Here is a 17,215-nt window from a genome sequence, read left to right as displayed (position 1 = left end):
CTAGTGCGGAATTCACATTAGGACAGGAGTCCTCAAATCAGGCATGCACTTCAGGAACTCTGAATTCACACGTCTGGTGCAAAGGAAATTTTTTTCTTTCTCATCAAGTCTTCACTTTCAGTTACTGATATACAGTTTAACAAAGTCGCAAAGACGTGCAAATTTCGTTACACCGGGAACTTTAAAAACTGAGAAGCATTCAGCGTATGGAAACTGTGTGGGCGGATCTAAGTTGGTTCGATAAGACCTGGCTTCATGAAATCAGGTTGAACTGCAGGACCTCAGTAAACAACTTTAGCCATGATACAGCTACGATATTTTTCAGGTACATTCTTTGGGACCTGTAGACTGCAAATAAAATTAATACAGAAAATTGATTTTTTGGCAAATTTTCGGTCCTCAAGACCAGTGTCCCCTCTTAAGCCTGCTGCAGTGCCCCTGGAGCCAGCGCAGCTCCCCATCAGCCCTCAAATAACACCACCAAAGAGGCAAATCTGAGTACATCATAGCTTTTATTACGTGCCTTAAAACAAAATGCCAAAGAAAGGTACAAACGATGAAAAGTGTGGCCCACAAAATCGAAACATGAGCATGCCGGGGCAACAACCACAACACTCGCAGGGTTTAAAAACTGCGTGCCCAAATAATCCGGCAGCATTGTACGTAGTAATAGTAGTAGTCGCAACAAAATAAAAACTCCGCTTGTACTACAGCGCTTCATTTGACACTGAACACATTCTGGAATTTCACGTTAAAACACACAGCATACTTTAACTTCTGGAGACAAAAATTAACAAATTCATTAGCACCGGGCAAACGGTGTGACGAGCACAGTTTAGTATTCACAAACAAGCCCCAAGAACTATGTTGATGATCCGTCCTCAATGCTAGTTTCTCAGCTTGGATAAACGCCGCTTTTGCCTTCACCGGCAGGCAAAGAATACTAAAAATAAACGGAAAATAAAAGGACAAAAGTTCACGATTGTGATAAGATTCTGTTGTTTTCCACGCTCTCTCTCTCAACGAAAAGTCGACTTTTAAAAAGTGCCCAAATATTTACAGCTACAGTGTGACAAAGTTGAAACCCCCCCGAGAACATTTGTTAGAAGCACACGGCAAGTAGTCACAGACGTCCAGATGCACGCCACAAGGATTGCGTTCTCGTACATGGAATCTGCAGGCCCGCAAGCGGCTAGCCTAGTAGTAGTCTGACGACTGGTTGCGGTAGAAGACGCGCTGACCTCCGGTTCCGGTTACAGCCCTGGAAACAGGAAGGTAAAAGTTGAGGGGGGACAGTGCTCTTAAAACGGCTCCTTTTATTTTAACACAAACGTGTTTTATTCCAGGGTACACAAACATTTGAGCGACGCCATATCCGTCACGGAAGTGACGCCAGTGCAACGAAGCAAGCGGCCTGTAAAGGGTGCACCCCTGCACATAGGGTCTTCTTGCGGGGAAGCAACTTTTACAACCAAAGGGTACGTTATACTTGGCGTTGTTCGTTTCGGGTTTTATATTTTAACACGAAAGTGTTTTATCCCAAGATACACCAAGATTTCACTGACGTCATGTCCGTCAAGGAAATGACGCCAGTACACCTTTGCCGAAGCGACCCGCCAGCAGGACGCCGCTCGCCAAGCACACCCACAGAACAGCCGCCGACCCACACATCATGCTCAGCTGCAGACTTCGCTGCACATTTCACTTTCGTGTTTTACCGATTCCTATGACAAAGGAATCAACCACCATTTTTCTAAGTAAACTGTGAAACTTCCCAGTCTTGGTGCTTTTTTCCCACTGATTTCGAATATTCCATTATTTTTTGAGTCAGTCAATTAGTTTCCAAGATAATTAGAGATAATTAGCCATTTTTGGGGGAACAATAAATAGACAAGACAGTGTTAGTCATACATACAGTAATCTTTATATTTCCCAATACTATGAGCCCTGGTGAATGCAATAAGATAATCGGTTTTTTGATGCACCGCTTGGAACTAATTTTACAGCTTATTAAATTTTGGTAGCACCAGTGGCAAGGAACCATTTTGAATGCCCATTTCAAACCCCAAAGTTTAATGAGTTGTAAAATTAGTTTCAAGCAGTGCATCAAAAAACCGATTCTCTATTGCACTCACCAGGGTTTGCAGTATTCGAAAATATAAAATTTTCAATTTTATGACAAACACTGTTTTGTCTAATGTTTGACCAAAAACGGCTAATTATCTCTAATTACCTTGGGAACTAATAGACTGACTAAAAAAATAATAGCATGTGAAAAGCAGCATGACTGCAAGTTTCACATAATTTACTTAAAAATGAAAAGAAATTGTTCTAAGAGCCATGTCCCCACTTGAAAAAAAAAAAGCTGACAACACTTTTTTTTTATAGCCAGCCGACCAGCATGGTGGCTAGGTGGAGGCACATGCAAACACTACACTTGACACTTGGCTATTCTCCACAAAATGACTCCCTCGCTAGAATCATCCTGACAACACTTTTACTGCACACTTCGCTCAAATAAGCTATCTAATTCGGAAAAAAAGGAATGGCCATGCGACCCACTAGCTCATTTCCCGCAACAGAACCTATGATGTCATGTGTGCCCAGCTGTGCCGTTGGCCAAGGCCAGCAAAAGTAAGCGCAAATTAGGCACGGCTTATAAGCTTGCCGAACGAGCTATTTGTGCTTAAATGAGATGAATATTCATTTTACAGGCGTAAGTATGGCGGGGTAAACAGCGGAACTTACGAAAATACACATAAACGTAGAAGTAGCGATGCGCACCGCTGCTGGTACTGGGCGCGCTATGCTTGTTTTAGCTGTACAGCAGTCCGCCGCTTTGTCTTACACGACACTGGCCGATTGGCATAAGCGAAGTCTTACGCCAATGTCTTACATAACCCTGTTTGTCGAGCATGCCCCATATTTCACAAAACGATTACTTTCTACAGAAACAAGAACAAGCCAGTTGTAAATACAGCCAAAAAATAAAGCAACGGCGGACAACGGTCCGTGCCGCCTGGGAGATCTGACGTCAAGCAAGGCTTCAGAGCCGAATGACGCAGTGGAAGTTCGTTTGAATACGTACACTCATGACTTTATTGCTGACATTCCGAAAACACCAAATTTGGCGGGAGAATAAAAAATTTAATGAAAAATTAATTGCTCAGTGAATACAACATCATTTACTGCCAGGCAAGCGCTGGGGCACTATAAAACACGAAATCTTTCGAGTGAAACAAACTTGTATCTTGTCTGCATGGCGCCCTTAAAGTGCCATTCATTTTCAGCGTCCACAGAACCCAGGCCAACTCCCATGGCCAATCAAACTGCCCCTATCCTGCAAAACCCATACCTGCTAAAATATGCCCCCTGCCCACCCTCCTGTTGTCCATCTTTTGCGACGCAAAGTCTGGATCCCCCAATCCACAACGCTCGCTTTGTTAAGGGGGCAGCTGAGTCTTTGGAGCCGAAAAACGGTCAAAAAAAGCGTTTTCTGAAAAATGGCATTTTCGGCCTCCACGGCCATTTTTCTATCAGTCTGTAAATTTCCTAATCAAAAGGCACGATATTTTGTTGTTATTATATTATAATAGCATTTTAAAGTGCACTGTACAGCTCAGTTAGCGCAGAATTCGATGGTGAAACGGCACTTTTTTTGCAATGCAAAGCTAGCATTTCGTCCTCGGATATCTTGGCACCCAGAGCAGGTACAACTGTAATTCTTTATGGTTCTGATACCGAAATGTGTGGAGAATACAATGTTGGAAACAAATTTTTGAAACGGAGGCTTTGGAAAATTATTATTGTGTTCAATTGGCACCCCCTGCGAGCCATATCTGGCAGAGCGCGGGAGAAGCGAAGTTCATTATGTTGTAAAACGACCAAAAATAGCTGAATCAAAAAAGTTCTTCCTATGTTGTATTCTTTAGTCATTTGTCTGCCTAGCCATGTGGTAATTGCTATTCTGTATGGAGTGGTTATTTAGTAACTCTGACCCAAAATAATGGCAATTAATCATTAATTAACTCAAAATATAACCAACTTACAAAAAATCTAATGGCAGATTTGAAAACAGCACAAAAAACTCTATAATGCAGTGTAGTTTTACTAAAATTGGTAGGTTAAGACCAGTCTGCCCCCTTAAGTGCGCCTCCCGTCGCCACCCTCGCTTCCTGCCTGGGCCAACGCTTTTCCCTCGAGGCCTCGCCAAGCGTACCTGCGGGGGTTGGCGACTCCGACACGGATGGGCTTGGATCCGACCAGGAGGGAGTGCTGCATGTCCACCAGGGCCTCCTGGTACTCCGACTCGTCCGAGAAGCGCACGAAGCCAAAGCCCTTGCTCAAGCCGGTCGGGTCCAGCACCACTGCGATTGGCAATGATGCACGCATTCAGCACCCCTGAGCCACGGGCAACCACAGCGCGAGGGCAGTTGCGGATAAGCGAGTCGTGCACTAGAAGTGGCATTATATAAGGCCAACTGCACTCGAATGTCACCTCGACCAAATTCATTTTTTACTCTGCCGTGGTCGGCAGAGTAAAATGAGCTGGAAAATTAGTTCCAAGCAATGCATAAAAAAAAAAAAAAAAAAAAACGATTTTCTATTGCACTCACCAGGGTTTATAGTGTTGGAAAAATGTAAAGATTACAGTTTTATGATCAACACAGTCTTGTCTATTGTTCCTCCAGAAATGGTTAATTACCTTTAATTATCTCGGGAACTAATTGACCAACTAAAAATATAATGCCATATTACAAAGCAGTGGGGGAAAAGCAGCAAGACTGACAAGTTTCATTGTTTACTTCAAAATTAAAAAAAAAATTTTAAGAGCCATGTCCCCCTTAAAGCCGCACAATATTTCTTGCAGCACTGCCAAATTGTATTGAGGCTGCGTAGGTGTAACCTTAAGAGAGAGAGAGAGAGAGAGAGAGAGAGAGAGAGAGAGAGAGAGAGAGAGAGAGAGAGAGAGAGAGAGATAACGTGCAGCACCCAAAGAATGTCTTTAGGCAGGTCGCTTTCAGCATTAAATTGCACTCTCCTTGCATTGACCTCGCGCAATCTGGCACACAACCTCGGTCATTCTTGCCGCAATAAAACGGACGGTCAGTACGCCAACAGATAAACTGGCTAAACAGCTACCCTGCCGACCACGGCAGTGAAACCACTGAACATCAATGGCAAAATTAACTGATCGCACCGTCTGCACAACGGCCGCTCTTGAGCTGCGGCCGTCGCACTTTTGTTGCCAAGTGATGCGCAATTGAGGACGGCCGTTTTCTTCAGTGCAGCCCAGCCAGAGAAAAAAATCACCTTTTGGAATTTAGTTTTGTTCCACGAACATTTTTTTTTGCACATGAGGCAAAGCGAAATCACGACCCCCCCCCCCCCCCTTTTTTTTTCATTCGCGTGTTTTCGCGGAAGCAATGTTATAAGAGGCAGAGCGAAAAGAGGAGGGCGATGGCCAGAGCCATCAAACAATACCAAGGCGGCTACACACAGATACGGCACTTATAAAGTAAGCTTTTCTTTTTTTTTTCACTCGCCAACTCGTGCAAATAGTTTGCTACCGCAGCTGGTACAGTCAAATCCCAGCACAACGAAATGTGCAGGGGCTCCCGAAAAAATTAATGAAGACCAGGGGCTGCATCCCTCACAACTGAAGTTTTTTCCCTAAAAACATGCACTTTGTTCGAAAATCTTTTAAATAGGCGAGGGAGGGAGAGAGGCAAAGCAGTGTAAGTAAATAAAAGACGCACGTATTTTTCCATCAGGCAGGCTGCTGACCTCTGCGCCTTGCAGATAACATGCCCGCACCTATTGGAAAGGTAATTACTCCTTGCGTACCTTTTTATATTATCATGTTTCCCCCAGTGTTGCTATGGGATACTGTGTAGCTGGTGTCTTTGTTCTCGAAAAAGAAAGATAACCCCTGGGAACATTTTTTTTTTGTCTTGGTGCTTGCGTTGCTGTAGGACCGGCAATCTTCAGCCTTGTGTGCGCTTCAATTCAGCAATTACAGTAATCCCTTCACACAGGCTGTTTGTTATTCTACTGACAGATGTACCATTCATTGACACTCACTGATCAGTTGTATGAATTTAGCTCAATGACTGGCAGCCTGCTATCAGCCGCACAACAACTGTGTCAGCACAGCCAGACCATTCCATGGTTCTCGCAATAATCTACGGAACTTCAACATTTCACTTAACGGCGCTGTGCTCTTACACGTCGAAATGCTCTGGCACAAACCCCTGAAAACATTGCTACAGAGTAGTGAGCTTCGACACCAGAGCTGAAATGGAGCTTTTCTCATTATAACTTTGCTCCAATTGGATAGCGAGTGCAATCCTTTTCGAACCGACCTCAGCTACATCATCACCGTAACCATACAATGGCGCATAGTCGTTGCAGAGATGTCCTCTGGGGGCTGTCTAACAAAAAAAAAAAAGATGAACGATATCGCAACATTAAGCATGTGTTTGCGGTGCTACGAACACACAGCTTCGAAAGTTTTAGATTCCCAGCATACAGAAAATTATCAATTTTTTTTTTAGGAAATTCACTGCAGCAAAATAGTCCAGAGAAAGTTGTTCACTGATGAAGGAACCTTTGCGCATTAGCGCCTATGGGCAACTCGTACGGAATAGGAAACTTTTGCTGTAGCGGGTTTTCATTAGATACTCTAAGGTACTTTGCGATAGTTCCCGAAAAGACTTTGACCATACAGAATACCCAGCGCGGTGGCTCAGTGGTTAAGGCGTTGTGCTGCTGCACACAAGGATGCGGGTTGATTCCTGGACGTGGAGGCCGTCTTTCTGATGGAGGCGAAAAGCGAAAACACCTGTGTGTTCGCGGTTTTGGCGAACATCAAAGACCCCCACAGGTGGTCAAAATTAATCCGGAGCCCTCCACTACGGCTAGCCTCATCGCCTGTGTAGCGTCGACACGTTAAACCCCACAATCAAAAACACACAGAATGCAAATGTGCAACGTTAAAATATAACACGCAGAAAAAAAGCCTCCGTCGAAATATTGCACGAACCATGCATTGGGTTTGTTAGTTTATGTTTTGTTTTCACTGCCCGGCCGCACCCGGCTGTGTTATTCATCTCCCAAGCGAAGCGCGCGTTCCATTTTCTATTTTTATGCCGCACAGGTTATCCCATTCTGATACGGAGAGCGTTTCGCCCCAACGTCACTAGCCTAGAAAAATCTTCTTTGGTCTACAATGTTCTGGATGTAAATCGACGGTTCGAGAAACACTTGCGCCGAAAGATAAAAGCCTGCATAGCAGACGCCGCGGCATTCGATTCACTGACGCTCGCCTGTGCACGTCAGTTTGTTGAGTTCTTTGATTTGATTGATTGATGGTAGGGTTTAACGCGCCGACGCAACGCAGGCGATGAGGCGCGCCGTAGTGGAGGGCTCCGGATTAATTTTGACCACCTGGGGATCTTTATCGTGCGCCGAAATCTCGCACACACGGGCGTTTTTGCTTTTCGCCTCCATCAGAAAAGCGGCCGCCGTGGCCGGGAATCGAACCCGCGACCTCGTGCTCAGCAGCGCAACGCCTTAGCCACTGAGCCACCGCGGCGGGTAGTTTGTTGAGTTCTGCTTCGCCGCCTGTGTATTCTTTGAGTTGTTAGGCGAGCACAAGTTCGCTCCAATAAACTTGTTTTCCTTCAAGACAACTGCGTCGTCTTTGGCTTCGTGACAGTATGAAATTGCCGTCCTGCCCTCATTCAGCTTCCCCCTCAGCCCAACCAAAGTTCTCCAGTGTCGAAATACTAACAGCTGCCTTTACTGCAACCAGGCGCGCCACTAAGGCACTCAAGGTTTGCCCTTAGCTCAGCCTTCCCGCAGAGTAATGAGCACAGCACAGCCGCATCAAGGCGCACCTTTGGCAGCCCGGACCGACGGGTAGCGCTGAGAGAAGGCCTGGTACAGCAGGGTGTCGTCCACGTCCGACGACAGGTCGCCCACGAACATGGAGAACTCGTCCGACCTGCAACAGGGAGAACGGCTCGACACGAGCTACGACAGAGCACCACAACGCAGCACTGTCGAAGACTAAAGTACGGAAAGACAAGCCACCAACACATGGCGCGCCTATCACAGCTCTTCTGTCTTGCTAGGTGGGAACTGATGCGTACGTTCTGCACTGCCCTGCTGCTTAAGGGGGAACACTGCTCTTAAAACAGCTTCCTTTAACTGCAAAGTAAGTAAACTCTGAATCTTGTCAGTCTTGCTGCTTTTTTTCCTCACTGATTTCAAATATGGCATTATTTTTTCTGTTGGTCAATTACTTCCCAAGATAATTGGAGATAATTAGCCATTTTTGGCCAAACAATAAACAAAACAGTGTTGGTCATAAAGCTGTACTATTAATGTTTCCCAATGCTATGAACCCCGGTGAATGCAATAATCGAAGCAGTTTTTTGATGCACCGCTTTGAACTAATTTTACAGCTCATTAAACTTCAGTGTTTGAAATGGGCACTCAAAATGGTTCCTTGCCACTGGTGCCACCAAAATTTTAATGAGCTGTAAAATTGAGCTGTAATGAGCTGGAAATATTAAGATTTATAACCAACACTGTTTTGTCTATTGTTTGACTGAAAATGGCGAATTATCTCTATCTTGGGAACTAATTGAATCAAAAAGTAATGGCGTATTTGAAATCAGTGGGGGAAAAGCAGCATGAGTGGCAAGTTTCACACAGTTTACTTGAAAATTAAAAGTTGTTTTAAGACCAGTGGGGGGAACACTGGTCTTGAGGACATATTTGCCAAAAAGTCAATTTTCCGTATTAATTTTTTTTGCAGTCTACAGGTACCAAAGAATGTACCTGCAAAATATCATAGCTATATTAAAAGTATTCACAAAGCTATCGCCCTTTGAAGTCGCCTAAATGACATTCTTGCCTACGTTTCCAAACTTCATGGCCTGCTCTCTGAGAACAAATTTTTTTTCCCACGAGGTCAGCTGTCGAATACAATATCTTGGGATATACTGGTTCGATTTCTTACCAGTTTTGCTGCATTCGAAAGCTTACGAACTGAACAGCGCAATAAAACCACAACTTATAGAACTTATTTTTCCTGGCACAAGGTTTTATGCAGTTAGTTTTACAAAAACATTGGAAATTGATCACCTGACATTTATGAAGTTTAAAATTACTGCTGTGGTATAGTTGCGCTCCCTGGTCCTTCTAGAGCACAAAGGGATAAAAACTATTCGAGTATTGCATAGGTACATAATGAAAAAATTGCCCTCTACAATTATACCCCATAGACGAAAACTGACTGCATATTGGTGCTCAGGATGTTAAAATACACTTACTGAGCAAATCTCAAGAACACAAGTTTAAAAAAAAAAAAAAATGTCCTCAAGAACAGTGTCCTCCCTTAAAGAAGCCTTCAGGACGACAGATACAAAATGGAGAGAGAGAAGCGGCATGTCCCCCTCAGCAGCATTAAGCTCTTATTATCCACTGCTTGCTCAAATGTGCGAAAAAAAAAAAAAAAAAAAGGGGGACACTGGAATGAGTTGTAATCATTGCCCAATTACCGCTTGAACGATACACAAAGACTGACCTGAAAGGAAAATTACACTTGACGTAAAGACTATGTCTCTGTGTTAGTCCTCGGTGCAATCCTTCAAATGATGTACAACCAACCAACCCCACACCAAGCATTACGGAAGCCCAAGTTTATTTTTTGGCTCATTTACACGCACTTTTAATGAGACATGTGCAAACCAAACGTGCAATTTCTTTTACACCACCTGTTTGCTGACCAGCCACGACGACACACTGCTAAGATGGCACGGCTAACCGCAGTGAATCGTTGGCATGTTAAAGAATGCTCAAACTGTACATAAACAAATGAAAAGTCAATAGTTACCCATGACATGAGTCAAAACACAATATTCTTAACCTATCATAGCACGAAAACAAATTAGGGGCCACTTTGATGTCACGAATGCCGGTGCGGCTGCCACGAGTGGCGTTCCCTCTTGAGCTGCCATATACAGACGAACTGAGGCTCCAGAGTAGGCTTGTCAACGCGTAAATGTGGGCTAGTTGGTTCGAACTGTGAAACATGGTTAAGTAGCGCGGTAAGGACGGGACAAAAGTAGAGACCACACAGGACTAGTGCTAGAGTCACAGGACTAGCGCTAGTCCTGTGTGGTCGGTACTTTTGTCCCGTCCTTACCGCGCTACTTAACCATGTTTCACAGTTCCAGAGTAGGCGACAGGTAGCCTGGTAAAAAGGCAGAAGGCAGTCCTTGCACTTACGAGGACCCGTACTGGGAGCGTCCGCCACTGGAGTAGCCGCCCCCCTGCTGCTGGTAGCCACCTCCGCCGCCACCACCGCCGCCGTTACTCGTGCTGTTGTTGGCATGGTTCAGCCGGAACATCTTTGGCTGCACACGACAACCACTCCCCATCAGCCCAGCGCACTCCCACCCTTTCATCAGTTCCCACGGAGCACCGGCGCTTTTAACAAGGAACGAAAACAATCAACCGATTGATTGATTCTGGGGTTTAATGCGCCGACACTACACAGGCGATGAGGCGCGCCATAGTGAAGGGCTTTGGATTAATTTTAACCACCCGGGGATCTGTAACGTGTGCTGAAATCTCGAACACACGGGCGTTTTTGCTTTTCGCCTCTACCAGAAAAGCGGCCGCACAATGCCTTAGCCACCGAGCCACCGCGGCGGGCAAGGCACAATCGGATTGACGTACGTCGGCTTCGCAACGCGAGGAACCCAGCGATGGGGAATTGAACCCGCATCCAAAAACGATCAATTAATCATGCACTCACTGCCACAGATTGTATTCATGTATGATTACAACAAATGTAGTGAAGACAACCCTCCTCCGACGACGTCCTGGAGCGACGCCAATGATTTGCAAACCATAGGTACAATCAAGATGCGTTCAAATAAAAATGGAGCCCACGGTAACTTTTAGTACGTGGTGTGCATCCTGGCGATGGCCCCCACGTGCGCAATAAAAATAAGTTACGATAGTTTGCGTCCAACCTCGGTATGTAAAGGACCATCGTAGGGCCCACGAGCATTTCGATTTGGGCCACCATCACCCTCAGGGCCGTTCACGCTGCCATTCTAATACCCCTGAAACACGGGCGTTGGAACCAAATGTCAGTTGACTCAAATGCCACCTTTGAGCTGCTACACGATATTTTTCAAAGGCATTTGGCTGAAATGCCATTTGAGCCGAAGGAGCACCATCCACAACCTTTGAGATTTTTATTAAGGCCTTAGAAAAAACATGAACACTCGTAATGTTGGGCAGAGTATCTGTGTGCCATGTTTACAAAAATAATTATTTAGAAGTAAAACATTTTAAAGAGCACACTCGTCACAGCTTTTTCACTAGTTTATCTTCTATACGACTATGATTACAAGGCAACCTGGTACTCCCAACACTGGCGATGCGAAACGAGAGAGAGAAAAAAAAAGCTGCTCATTTTGCGTGTTTGTAGGTTATTATTAGAATGACAATTATCCTGGAGGTAGAAAACGGGAAGCACCTGCGAGGGTGGGGGGTGGAGCGTACACAAGACAAAAGGTCGAGATTCGGAGGAAGCATTCTGATACGAGAACTGCTCATTTAAAATGTTGCATTTGGCACTAAGCCCTCACTCAGGCTGAGGGAGCAATCCCACTCACAGTGCAATCGTGTGCATTCGTTGCGAAAGTCCCACTTCAGGTCTTTCATTGGTGCATTTTGCCGACGATTTTTTTTCAAGCGCAAAACTCGGATGTAAAGCTCTTGGCACTCGTACAGAAAGTTCAGCCGCACAAGTGACACTGCACGCAATGATGACAGCAGTTTGATGTCCACGCCGGGTTCGCAATTGGAAAAAATGCGCTCCATAGAGCCGTGGTTCCCGGAAAACCCAGGGCCACTTTGCATAAAATTTTAGCGCAGCGGGCACATTCCCAGTTGACATCTCTCCAATGACTTGTACCAATCTCTCAGAAACCGGAATACCTGAAGAGATACCCAAAGAAGTTCAATCTTCTAGTTTCTTTTCAATGTTTTGCTTGACAGTAGTCCACTGGTGAAATAATGCTTCTCGGAGGTAGTCTTCAGCGAGAAACTTAAAAGCGTCCTTGGGTAAGAACATATCTAAATTTTGATTGATTGATTGATTGTAGGGTTTAACGCACCGACGCAACGCAGGCGATGAGGCGCGCCGTAGTGGAGGGCTCCGGATTAATTTTGACCACCTCGGGATCTTTAACGTGCGCCGAAATCTCGTACACACGGGCGTTTCTGCTTTTTGCCTCCATCAGAAAAGCGGCCGCCGCGGCCGGGAATCGAACCCGCGACCTCGTGCTCAGCAGCGCAACGCCTTAGCCACTGAGCCACCGCGGCGGGTAACATATCTAAATTTTACTTTGTTGGTAAACATTTATGTGAAGTACGTAAGGTTGTAGTTGTAAAAATATACTTGTTGCGAGTCGGCACACTTTTGGTTTGATTAACTTGCTCGGCGGCAATTTTAAAACTACCGTATTTCAAGCTGATTGCAACGAGAGTTTCTTTCCTAAATTTGGCTACCTGAAATGCAGCAGCGGCTAAAATAACAATGCTTACATCCTGGACGATGGTCTTTACGCACCATGGTTGGACAATGAACACTCGTAACTTATTTCTACAGCTCACATGGGGCCTGTTGCCAGCATGCGCAGCATACACTGAAAGCCACGCACTCCGTTAATTGTGTATATAGGTAGTACAAAGACCACAAAAAAAAAAAAAAAAAATAGAGGTGATGTAACAGCAGCTCTTTTGTCACAAATCATTGTCCAAACCATTCTTGAAAATTAAGAGACATCACACCTTTTCCTTAGCACCCCCTCACAAATGATCGTCAACAAATGGGCGAAAAACATCCCGCACGAACGTTACAATGCCAACGCAAGAAGCCACAGCTTTGTGAAGGTGCATTCAGAGGAGCTCGGCATGTACGTACCTGCATGGCATTTGGTATTGGCTTCCCATTGCACCGGAGCAGTGCCCGTTCCGCCGTCTCTTCGTCACCGAAGTCCAGGAAGCCATAGCCACGTGGCAACCTGCTCCGACAACAAAACACAAACGTTCCGACAACACAAAAGTGGCAGAACTGCAGCACTTCGCCCCTGCTGGGCGCACCAACGTCTGCAAGCCCCACCGCCCTTCTGTCAAACTCCAGGGAGCGCAGTCCACAGAGCAACAAAGCCCCAAGGCATGCCAGAGCTGCCTCTCCAAGTGAGACTAGTGAAACCTAATAAAATTTTGGTGCATGCTTGCGATATTCATGCTTTAAACCATGGCTGCCTCTCCTAAATGCTATAAGCTGCTAGCCAGCCCCTAAAGCGGTATCGTGGTTAAATTGCCTGTGCCCTCATCCGACTAGCAATTACACATTTATCATATAATTGCTGCAAGCCTCATGTTTGAGGATAATTTTTAAGCACAATGCATCTTTCTTAAACTTCCCAAACTTCGCAGCAATATTTCAGTGGTCTCCTGAAATAGGTGTGATCGAAAATTACGGCCTATAAGTTATTACACCGTGGTTATTACGCCAGGTGCACATTTGCACACGCTGCCTTTAGAGCATTAAGACTGAAGTCGCTAATACCCGTGCCACATGTGCACGAAAAATGACATTAAGTGCTCAACGCCTTAAGTTCTAATGCCATTAATTCGCTGCTACGTGCAGAAATCTAATGCCGTTCGCTCTAATGTCATTTCTGGTTTAAGAAGTTCCGCACAACTCATTCGCCTTCACGAACGCCTTATATCTGCCTACTCTCGAATGCGATGAGCACAGAATGAAACCAACGAAACTCAGCAACAGAGTGTTGACGTGGAAACGTAGCTGAACTTCGAAGTAAGACGATTTTTTGCGCACTCTTGGTGGCAAAGTTCTGAAGAAGACAAAGTTCACTAAAACAGCGGCAAAAGGCAAAACATAGTGTCACTCGTCGTTCTGAATTTTTTGGATTTAGGCTACCGCTGGCAGGTGATGACAGCTGCTGAAGCCACTTTTAGAAAAGGCTCACACCATCTATTAGAAAGCACTTTCTCATAACGTTTACCTTCCCCCCCAAAAATTTTTAACCCCCTTGCAAGACATTTCCCTTTAAGTTAAAAACTTCTAAAACATGAGTGCATTTCTCTTTTTGGTCATTACCACATCATGCCCAACACATTAAATGCCTTTGCAATTTCCCATGTAGCACTGCCCGCCCAAATCAGAGTTACTCAATATAGACAGTTGCGAAACTCCGCTTCAGAATCCGGGCGGCGCTAGCCCCCCCACTCCGTGGAAGCTGAGGGGCAAGTCGACGCGCGCGGCACCTAGGAGATGAAAACGGAACTTCGCTAAACTATTATTATTCAAAATTCTTCTGTAAAATAAAGATTGCTTTTTAAATTAAAACACAATAATTACGTAAAATTTACTTGTGTTTTTGCGGCTTTTCTTTTTATGACTTACGGCAGCAGCCGCAAGCACTTGAGTACTGCTTCAACGTTCTGCCGACAGACGACAGGCTAGTCAACTTGCCCCGTGCTTGCCTCGGCGCAGGGGGGCAACCGAAGACCGGCTTTCGATACATGGGGCCTATGGGGAGTTTCGCAACTGTCTATATCCAGTAACTCTGCGCCCAAATAATGTCATTAGGTATCTTAAGGCCTTAAACACTCATTTTTTGTGTCCGTGTGGCATGGGTATAAAAGGCAGCATGCCAAAAAAAAAAAATCAAAATGGTCGAGCAACTAATATGTGTAGAAAAAAACAAGTAATTTGCAATAACAAGCACAACTACACAAAAAAAAGTTACTCCTTCCCATAGAGCTTTCCGTTAATGTAAAGCCTTGTCAATTGCGAGCCAATGTGCTTTTTTTTTCTTCTGCTTTGTCTCAAAATGCACTGGGCAGGGGGCGCAAGCATCACCGTATCCTTACCTGTGGCGCCCTCGGGGTTGAGCCCCAGAAACTAATCGCCTGCCCGGATAGTCCCCAAATTTGTGGCTCGGTTGAGTTTTTGACACCTTACTGGCAGAAACTACCCAATCCTGCAAGGGAAAAACGGGCAACGACCCACTTAGTCGAGCTTCCACCAGCCCTCCTGCAAAGGGTGCACTCTGGTTTCACAGCCACTCTACAAGTAAGCCCACCAAGCAGCAATATGCACAGCTTCTAAAGCAACCTAGCAAACCAAAACGGCAGCAACTGTTACTGGAAGATCTAAAACGAAATTGTTTACACAATCACCAAAAACACATTGGGGTGGAGAAGACATGCAACTGCCCGAAACCAATTCCAAGACAGACATCATGCAGGAAAAAATTCCCATGCATCTCCCTCACTTTAAAAAAAAATTAGTTTTTGCCCCGTAACATACTGTCAACGTTTCATTTATAACTCCAAGGCATATTAGTGGCTACAAAGTAGCTTTAGCCGAAGCCAGAGCCGAAACCGGCATGCGTAAGGTCATTCCTCTCTACTCGCGATCACGCAAACATTTCGAAAGTGGGCAACAAACATGGCGGCCGCTAGAGAGCTGCAAGTCGGGCACAAACTCGAAAACGAATTCGAAAAACTCACCCAGTGAGTCGGTTTCGAATGATCTTGACGTGAACTGGATTCTCGCCCATCATACTAAATGCTTGCTGCACAAAGTACTCGTCCATGGTTGGCTCCAACTGGAAGAACAGCACGAGCGAAGGTTAAATCCCGCCTTAAACATACCCCACCACGCGCTTCGAAAGCAAACGTTGCAAGTGCCGGTAAAAGCGCACGGTGACCACGAAGTGCGTACACAACCAAACATTACAACATGCCGCACACGCAAAACACGATAAACGCGAATTTTCAGCGCAACGATTTCTAAAGGTCAGGCGAAAATGGGGGGAGGGAGTCGTCGGGTTTGGCTGCGCTGTGGCGCGCCGCTAGCATTTTTGTTTTTTTTAAACGGGTCGCACCGCGAACACCGTAAGCCTAAACCGCCGAACGCTCCAGGCTTTGAGAACATACAGAGCTACTTACTAACTTTACAGTTATCCAGGCGCATTTACAACGAAAACCAGCCTGGCGTGATCCCGGAAGTTTTCCGAATACACCATACGTGCGCTGCGCAGCATATTAGTGTTCGCGATACTCACGTCACCCATCCAAAGCGTAGACGTTGATGCGGCCATGATGACTTGTGGGAGGAATAAAACACGCCGAAGAGCCGCCCGAGAAGTTCGCTACAATGTGCGAAAAAAAGGATCAAGTAAAAACTTCGTTTAGCTAACAAGTCATCCGACTGGAGCTATCACCGCAGGCCTCGAACCACAACGACAACCCAACGACGGCACCACGACAACACAAAGCCAATGCAGACAGTAGAAACCACCGCTATTCAAGAGGCTGCCGGCTAAATAGCCACCCTACCCCGGTTGTCCTTGAAGCGCATTTGTCGGTGGCGTCATCAGGCGGGGACCCGCTCGAGGGTCATTTGTCTGCACCAAATTGCAGATTCGTAGCAGACGGCAGAATTACAACAGAAGCGTGTTCATAGTTGGACTTGGAATTCATAAGTACGACCGACCTGCCAGTAGAAAGTGCAGCACGTGGAGCAGTGAGTTTGTCTGACGCGACCTATGCGTGTGACCACATTTTGTTAACGTGGATGAGAGAATGACTATGCTAACCCAAAGCATGACCCAAACCGCATGTCGTAAATTTCTAATTTTCACATTGGTAAGTGTGGGGAATTCACGGGGCTTTTTCACGCTCTCTGGAGGTCACATGGCAACGGTGTCGTAGCAACGCAGGCGAAGGCCGGCCCGCCGAGCTCCTACGTCACGGTGTGGCGATGAGATGTTTCGAGTGGCGCCCCCTGGCTCTGACATCGGCTTAGGGACTCGCGCCGCTGTCGTCTGCTACACTTCGCTTATGAGGGGCAATAGTGCCTGTGCAAGAAATAGCCCGCTTTGATGCTTCAGTGCATTAAAAAGCGGCTTCTGGGAGCTCTGAATTTCAAGCTGTATTCCGCACAAGTCCGCAACACACGTGGGGAGAGAGAACAACTTTCTTCAGAGCATCGGCCAGATCATCACGTGTACCTCGTCCTTCCTAGCTTATCTGCGAGGTTCAGTGCTCAGAGCTCCTCGATAAGTATCCAAAGGCATCC

At 45.8% G+C, this 17,215-nt stretch overlaps 1 protein-coding gene across 1 annotated transcript; it reads right to left on the bottom strand.

Annotated features, from left to right (window-relative positions):
* Window positions 1-493: 493 nt before the first annotated feature.
* LOC144158995 (tRNA selenocysteine 1-associated protein 1-like) lies at window positions 494-16,436 on the bottom strand. Its single transcript, XM_077690219.1, has 7 exons — window positions 16,200-16,436; window positions 15,643-15,740; window positions 13,019-13,118; window positions 10,303-10,430; window positions 7,902-8,008; window positions 4,220-4,367; window positions 494-1,261 (listed from the first exon to the last, which is right to left on the bottom strand). Exons 1-7 carry the CDS (start codon window positions 16,233-16,235, stop codon window positions 1,198-1,200), a joined length of 681 nt encoding a protein of 226 aa, XP_077546345.1. The 5' UTR covers window positions 16,236-16,436; the 3' UTR covers window positions 494-1,197.
* Between the last annotated feature and the right edge of the window lie 779 nt (window positions 16,437-17,215).

Source organism: Haemaphysalis longicornis, unplaced genomic scaffold, assembly GCF_048455015.1.
Source record: "Haemaphysalis longicornis isolate Haplotype H1 unplaced genomic scaffold, Haemaphysalis longicornis Haplotype H1 scaffold_10, whole genome shotgun sequence".
NCBI classification, from domain to species: Eukaryota; Metazoa; Arthropoda; class Arachnida; order Ixodida; family Ixodidae; genus Haemaphysalis; species Haemaphysalis longicornis.
The sequence above is the reverse complement of the archived record's forward strand: the minus strand, read 5'-3'. Positions and strand labels throughout refer to the sequence as shown.

Bases quoted from the DNA above. Each gene is read 5' to 3' on its own strand.
- LOC144158995 (XM_077690219.1), bottom strand. From the start codon at position 16,235: ATGGCCGCATCAACGTCTACGCTTTGGATGGGTGAC. The intron at 8,009-10,302 runs GTAAGTGCAAGG...TCCCTGTTGCAG, and splicing joins CGCTCCCAGTACGGGTCCTC to GTCGGACGAGTTCTCCATGT. The intron at 4,368-7,901 runs GTGCGCCTTGAT...TGCCAATCGCAG, and splicing joins GTCGGTCCGGGCTGCCAAAG to TGGTGCTGGACCCGACCGGC.